General features: G+C 46.8%; 1 protein-coding gene across 1 annotated transcript in view; it reads right to left on the bottom strand.

Moving 5' to 3' along the window:
* The window catches only part of gfra4a (GDNF family receptor alpha 4a), a 126,284-nt gene that overhangs the window by 38,375 nt on the left and 78,481 nt on the right, over nt 1-9,428 (bottom strand). Inside the window, exon 4 of the mRNA XM_045694477.1 lies at nt 2,759-2,980. Coding sequence (XP_045550433.1) covers nt 2,759-2,980 — 222 coding nt within the window. The remainder of the gene's footprint in view (nt 1-2,758; nt 2,981-9,428) is intronic.

Below are 9,428 nucleotides of genomic sequence, written 5' to 3'. Positions count from 1 at the left end.
CACACACTACACTCACAGAACACACACACAAAAACCCACACACTACACACACACTACACAACACTACACACTACAATCACACACCCACACACCCACACACTACACACACACACTGCACTCACCCACACCCACACACTACACACACCCACACGCTACACACACCCACACACTACACACACACTACACACTACAAACATACCACACTCACACACACACACAAACACAAAAACCCACACACTACACACACACTACACACACACTACACACACACTACACACTACAATCACACACCCACACGCTACACACACACACTGCACTCACCCACACCCACACACTACACACTACACACACCCACACGCTACACACACCCTCACACTACACACACACTACACACTACAAACATACCACACTCACACACACACACACACACACACACACTACACTCACACACTCACACCCACACACTGCACTCACAGCCACACATTACACACACCCACACACTACACTCACACAATACACACACCCACACACTACACTAACTACACACACCCATACACTACACTCACACAATACACACACAATACACACACCCAAACACCCACACACACACACCCACACACCACACACACCCACACACTACACACACCCATACACCCACACACCACACACACCCACACACTACACACACCCATACACTACACTCACACAATACACACACACTACACACACCCATACACTATACTCACTCACACACACACTACACTACACTCACATACACACAAAACACACCCACACACTACACACACCCAAACAACACTCACCCACCCACACACTACACACACACTTCACACCCCCACACACTACAATCACACACCCACACACAACCATACACTGTACTCACACACCCACACACCCACACAATACACACACCCACACACTGCACTCACACCCACACATTACACACACCCACACACTACACACACTCACACCCACACACTACACACACCCACACATTACACACACTCACACCCACACACTACACACACCCACACACTACACACACCCACACACTACACACACTCACACCCCACACACTACACACACCCACACACTACACACACCCACACACTACACACACTCACACCCACACACTACACACACCCAGATATTACACACACCCACACACTACACACACTCACACACTACACTCACACACACTACACTACACACACACACTACACACTACAATCACACATCCACACACACACACACACACTACACACACACACTGCACTCACCCACACCCACACACTGCGCTCACACACCCACACATTACACACACCCACTCACATACCACACTCACACACCCACACACAACCACACACTGCACTCACACACACCCACACAATACACACACCCACACACTACACACACTCACACCCACACACTACACACACCCACACACCCACACACTACACACACCCACACACTACACACACCCACACACTACACACACCCACACACTACACACACCCACACATTACACACACCCACACACTACACACACTCACATCCACACACTACACACACCCACACACTACACACACCCACACAATACACACACACACACACACACTACACACACTCACACCCATACACTACACACACCCACACACTACACACACCCACACACTACACACACCCACACACTACACACACACCCACACTACACTCACACACTCACACACCCAAACACTGCACACACACACACTCACCCACACAGTACACTACACACACCCACACTACACTCACCCACCAACACACTACACACACACACTACACACTACAAAACACTGCACTCACACAACCACACAGCTACACACAACACACACTCACATACCACACCCACACACACACACACACACACACTACATTCACACACCCACACACTGCACTCACACCACTCACACCCACACACTGCACTGCACTCACACCCACACACTACACACACCCACACACTACACTCACACCCATACACTACACCCACACACTACACTACTCGTACCCACACACTACACCCACACACTACACTACTCATACCCACACACTACACCCACACACTACACTACTCATACCCACACACTACACTACTCATACCCACACACTCACACCCACACACTACTCATACCCACACACTCACACCCACACACACCCACACTACACTCACCCACCAACACACTACACACCCACTACACACTACAAACACTGCACTCACACACCCACACAGCCACACACAACACACACTCACATACCACACCCACACACACACACACACACACACACACACACACACACACACACACACACACACACACACACACACACTACATTCACACACCCACACACTGCACTCACACCACTCACACCCACACACTGCACTGCACTCACACCCACACACTACACACACCCACATACTACACTCACACCCATACACTACACCCACACACTACACTACTCGTACCCACACACTACACCCACACACTACACTACTCATACCCACACACTACACCGACACACACTACACACACCCACACACTACACTCACACACTACTCATACCCACACACTACACCCACACACTACACTGCTCATACCCACACACTACACCGACACACACTACACACACCCACACACTACACTCACACACTACTCATACCCACACACTCACACCCACACACTACACCCCCCACCCCTCCTACCTGTGCAGGGGCAGAACAGTAGCTCGTGGGTGTAGTCAGGAGGGACCCGGTCGAAGAACTTCCTAAGAGCCTTGTTACACCTGGCTCTGTTACAGGGTCGGGCCGACGGCTGGATGCAGGCCGAGACGTATTCCGTACGGAGCTTCTGACAGGTCTCGTCCACGTTACACGCCTTCGCCGCGTCCAGGCAACGGTTCACCGTCGCTATGCCGACCTCATCTACTGGAAACAAAAACAGGCATAGCACTTTGTGACATCTGATGTAAAAAATAGCTTTATTATGTGGTCCCTAACCCTGTTCCCTATGTAGTGGTCCCTGTCCCCTATGTAGTGGTCCCTGTCCCCTATGTAGTGGTCCCTAACCCTGTCCCCTATGTAGTGGTCCCTGTCCCTGTCCCCTATGTAGTGGTCCCTAACCCTGTCCCCTATGTAGTGGTCCCTGTCCCCTATGTAGTGGTCCCTGTCCCCTATGTAGTGGTCCCTGTCCCCTATGTAGTGGTCCCTGTCCCCTATGTAGTGGTCCCTAACCCTGTCCCCTATGTATTGGTCCCTAACCCTGTCCCCTATGTAGTGGTCCCTAGCCCTGTCCCCTATGTAGTGATCCCTAACCCTGTCCCCTATGTAGTGGTCCCTGTCCCCTACGTAGTGGTCCCTGTCCCCTATGTAGTGGTCCCTAACCCTGTCCCCTATGTAGTGATCCCTAGCCCTGTCCCCTATGTAGTGGTCCCTGTCCCCTATGTCGTGGTCCCTAACCCTGTCCCCTATGTAGTGGTCCCTAACCCTGTCCCCTATGTAGTGGTCCCTAGCCCTGTCCCCTATGTAGTGGTCCCTGTCCCCTATGTAGTGGTCCCTAACCCTGTCCCCTATGTAGTGGTCCCTAACTCTGTCCCCTATGTAGTGGTCCCTAACTCTGTCCCCTATGTAGTGGTCCCTAACCCTGTTCCCTATGTAGTGGTCCCTAACTCTGTCCCCTATGTAGTGGTCCCTAACCCTGTCCCCTATGTACTGGTCCCTAACTCTGTCCCCTATGTAGTGGTCCCTAACCCTGTTCCCTATGTAGTGGTCCCTAACCCTGTCCCCTATGTAGTGGTCCCTAACCCTGTCCCCTATGTAGTGGTCCCTAACCCTGTCCCCTATGTAGTGGTCCCTAACCCTGTCCCCTATGTAGTGGTCCCTAACCCTGTCCCCTATGTAGTGGTCCCTGGATGTCTTTTAACCAGGACCCATACAGGATGTCTTCTGACCAGGACCCATACAGGATGTCTTTTAACCAGGACCCATACAGGATGTCTTTTAACCAGGACCCATACAGGATGTCTTTTAACCAGGACCCATACAGGATGTCTTTTAACCACGACCCATAACAGGATGTCTTTTAACCAGGACCCATACAGGATGTCTTTTAACCAGGACCCATACAGGATGTCTTTTAACCAGGACCCATACAGGATGTCTTCTGACCAGGACCCATACAGGATGTCTTTTAACCAGGACCCATACAGGGTGTCTTCTGACCAGGACCCATACAGGATGTCTTTTAACCAGGACCCATACAGGATGTCTTCTGACCAGGACCCATACAGGATGTCTTCTGACCAGGACCCATACAGGATGTCTTTTAACCAGGACCCATACAGGATGTCTTTTAACCAGGACCCCTACAGGATGTCTTCTGACCAGGACCCATACAGGATGTCTTCTGACCAGGACCCATACAGGATGTCTTTTAACCAGGACCCATACAGGATGTCTTTTAACCAGGACCCATACAGGATGTCTTTTAACCAGGACCCATACAGGATGTCTTTTAACCAGGACCCATACAGGATGTCTTTTAACCAGGACCCATACAGGATGTCTTTTAACCAGGACCCATACAGGGTGTCTTTTAACCAGGACCCATACAGGATGTCTTTTAACCAGGACCCATACAGGATGTCTTTTAACCAGGACCCATACAGGGTGTCTTTTAACCAGGACCCATACAGGATGTCTTTCAACCCGGACCCATAACAGGATGTCTTTTAACCAGGACCCATACAGGATGTCTTTTAACCAGGACCCATACAGGATGTCTTTTAACCAGGACCCATACAGGATGTCTTTTAACCACGACCCATAACAGGATGTCTTTTAACCAGGACCCATACAGGATGTCTTTTAACCAGGACCCATACAGGATGTCTTTTAACCAGGACCCATACAGGATGTCTTTTAACCAGGACCCATAACAGGATGTCTTTTAACCAGGACCCATACAGGGTGTCTTTTAACCAGGACCCATACAGGATGTCTTTTAACCAGGACCCATAACAGGATGTCTTTTAACCAGGACCCATACAGGATGTCTTTTAACCAGGACCCATACAGGATGTCTTTCAACCCGGACCCATAACAGGATGTCTTTTAACCAGGACCCATACAGGATGTCTTTTAACCAGGACCCATACAGGATGTCTTTTAACCAGGACCCATACAGGATGTCTTTTAACCACGACCCATAACAGGATGTCTTTTAACCAGGACCCATACAGGATGTCTTTTAACCAGGACCCATACAGGATGTCTTTTAACCAGGACCCATACAGGATGTCTTTTAACCAGGACCCATAACAGGATGTCTTTTAACCAGGACCCATACAGGGTGTCTTTTAACCAGGACCCATACAGGATGTCTTTTAACCAGGACCCATAACAGGATGTCTTTTAACCAGGACCCATACAGGATGTCTTCTGACCAGGACCCATACAGGATGTCTTTTAACCAGGACCCATACAGGATGTCTTTTTAGAACGCAGCCTCTGTGCTTAAGCCTCTCATTAATTTGAGTCATATTCAATTTCACCCAATAATTAATAAGACTAATTGGAGTTTTTAGTGACAAGCCTCCTGCATCTGCAAATTAAATGAAAAGGATTCATTCTATGTAAATTAAAAAGTAATCTGAAATAAGTCTTATCTGCAGTAGGTACTGAATATAACATGAATGAAGCGTTGGATGTGTCTGTTCTGTCTGGACACTGGGTTTAATTAGCCGTCATCATTTAATATCATATTTTGGAGGGTTAATGCAGAGCTCGCTGTGTGTGTGTGTGTGTGTGTGTGTGTGTGTGTGTGTGTGTGTGTGTGTGTGTGTGTGTGTGTGTGTGTGTGTGTGTGTGTGTGTGTGTTTTTTTTTTTTTTGTGTTTGTGTTGTGCGTGCTGTGTGTGTGTGTGTGTGTTGTGTGTGTGTGTTTTTTGTTGTGTGTGTGTGTGTGTGTGTGTGTGTGCGTGCTGTGTGTGTGTGTGTGTGTGTGTGTGTGTGTGTGTGTGTGTGTGTGTGTGTGTGTGTGTGTGTGTGTGTGTGTGTGTGTGTGTGTGTGTGTGTGTGTGTATTGAGGGTGAATGAAGACCAGCTCCTCCATTTCTATCTCTTCACAACACCAGCCTTAATTACAAATGAAGCCTTCTGACTAACCCATCGATGTGATTCCTTAACTAACCCATCGATGTGATTCCTAACTAACCCATCGATGTGATTCCTTAACTAACCCATCGATGTGATTCCTGACTAACCCATCGACGTGATTCCTTGACTAACCCATCGATGTGATTCCTTAACTAACCCATCGATGTGATTCCTTGACTAACCCATCGATGTGATTCCTTGACTAACCCATCGATGTGATTCCTGACTAACCCATCGATGTGATTCCTAACTAACCCATCGACGTGATTCCTTGACTAACCCATCGATGTGATTATTGACTAACCCATCGATGTGATTCCTTGACTAACCCATCGATGTGATTCCTGACTAACCCATCGATGTGATTCCTTGACTAACCCATCGATGTGATTCCTAACTAACCCATCGATGTGATTCCTAACTAACCCATCGATGTGATTCCTAACTAACCCATCGATGTGATTCCTAACTAACCCATCGATGTGATTCCTGACTAACCCATCGATGTGATTCTTGACTAACCCATCGATGTGATTCCTAACTAACCCATCGATGTGATTCTTGACTAACCCATCGATGTGATTCCTAACTAACCCATCGATGTGATTCTTAACTAACCCATCGATGTGATTCCTTAACTAACCCTTAGCCTTCTGACTAACCCATCGATGTGATTCCTTAACTAACCCATCGATGTGATTCCTAACTAACCCATCGATGTGATTCCTTAACTAACCCATCGATGTGATTCCTAACTAACCCATCGATGTGATTCCTTGACTAACCCATCGATGTGATTTTTGACTAACCCATCGATGTGATTCCTGACTAACCCATCGACGTGATTCCTTGACTAACCCATCGATGTGATTCCTTAACTAACCCATCGATGTGATTCCTTGACTAACCCATCGATGTGATTCCTGACTAACCCATCGATGTGATTCCTAACTAACCCATCGATGTGATTATTGACTAACCCATCGATGTGATTATTGACTAACCCATCGATGTGATTCTTAACTAACCCATCGATGTGATTCCTAACTAACCCATCGATGTGATTATTGACTAACCCATCGATGTGATTATTGACTAACCCATCGATGTGATTATTGACTAACCCATCGATGTGATTCTTAACTAACCCATCGATGTGATTCCTAACTAACCCATCGATGTGATTCCTGACTAACCCATCGATGTGATTCTTGACTAACCCATCGATGTGATTCCTGACTAACCCATCGACGTGATTCCTTGACTAACCCATCGATGTGATTCCTTGACTAACCCATCGATGTGATTCCTGACTAACCCATCGATGTGATTCCTAACTAACCCATCGATGTGATTATTGACTAACCCATCGATGTGATTATTGACTAACCCATCGATGTGATTCTTAACTAACCCATCGATGTGATTCCTAACTAACCCATCGATGTGATTCCTGACTAACCCATCGATGTGATTCTTGACTAACCCATCGATGTGATTCCTGACTAACCCATCGATGTGATTCTTGACTAACCCACCAATGTGATTCCTAACTAACCCACCGATGTGATTCCTAACTAACCCATCGATGTGATTCCTAACTAACCCATCGATGTGATTCCTAACTAACCCATCGATGTGATTCCTGACTAACCCATCGATGTGATTCTTGACTAACCCATCGATGTGATTCCTAACTAACCCATCGATGTGATTCTTGACTAACCCATCGATGTGATTCCTAACTAACCCATCGATGTGATTCTTAACTAACCCATCGATGTGATTCCTAACTAACCCATCGATGTGATTCCTAACTAACCCATCGATGTGATTCCTTAACTAACCCATCAATGTGATTCCTTGACTAACCCATCGATGTGATTCCTTGACTAACCCATCGATGTGATTCCTGACTAACCCATCGATGTGATTCCTCACTAACCTATCGATGTGATTTCTAACTAACCCATCGATGTGATTATTGACTAACCCATCGATGTGATTCCTAACTAACCCATCGATGTGATTCCTTGACTAACCCATCGATGTGATTCCTTGACTAACCCATCGATGTGATTCCTGACTAACCCATCGATGTGATTCCTGACTGTTACCTCGTACCCCTGCACATTTACTAAATACTGGTACTGAGTCGACGTGCAGGGGTACGAGGTAATAACATGGCTCTATACACTGGGTACCAGTACTGAGTCAATGATAACATGGCTATATACACTGGGTACCAGTACTGAGTCAATGATAACATGGCTCTATACACTGGGTACCAGTACTGAGTCAATGATAACATGGCTCTATACACTGGGTACCAGTACTGAGTCAATGATAACATGGCTCTATACACTGGGTACCAGTACTGAGTCGATGATAACATGGCTATATACACTGGGTACCAGTACTGAGTCAATGATAACATGGCTCTATACACTGGGTACCAGTACTGAGTCAATGATAACATGGCTCTATACACTGGGTACCAGTACTGAGTCAATGATAACATGGCTCTATGCACTGGGTACCAGTACTGAGTCAATGATAACATGGCTCTATACACTGGGCACCAGTACTGAGTCAATGATAACATGGCTCTATACACTGGGTACCAGTACTGAGTCGATGATAACATGGCTCTATGCACTGGGTACCAGTACTGAGTCGATGATAACATGGCTCTATACACTGGGTACCAGTACTGAGTCAATGATAACATGGCTCTATACACTGGGTACCAGTACTGAGTCAATGATAACATGGCTCTATACACTGGGCACCAGTACTGAGTCAATGATAACATGGCTCTATACACTGGGTACCAGTACTGAGTCAATGATAACATGGCTCTATACACTGGGTACCAGTACTGAGTCAATGATAACATGGCTCTATACACTGGGTACCAGTACTGAGTCAATGATAACATGGCTCTATACACTGGGTACCAGTACTGAGTCAATGATAACATGGCTCTATACACAGAGTACCAGTACTGAGTCGATGTGCAGGGGTACGAGGTCATTGAGTTAGATATGTACACATAACTAGGAATACAGTGACAGATTAACTATTTGACAGTAGAACAGATAAATCAGTCATTCTGACTGCTCAGGATTTTTCCGATTTTTTTTTTTAGTCTGTCTGACTACATACTGGATAAGCCTACAAGGTAGGGATGTATTTTATGTTTGTCCAGATTGACAAAG

The sequence above is a fragment of the Salmo salar genome, chromosome ssa01 (genome assembly GCF_905237065.1).
Source record: "Salmo salar chromosome ssa01, Ssal_v3.1, whole genome shotgun sequence".
In the NCBI taxonomy this organism is placed as follows: Eukaryota; Metazoa; Chordata; class Actinopteri; order Salmoniformes; family Salmonidae; genus Salmo; species Salmo salar.
The sequence above is the reverse complement of the archived record's forward strand: the minus strand, read 5'-3'. Positions and strand labels throughout refer to the sequence as shown.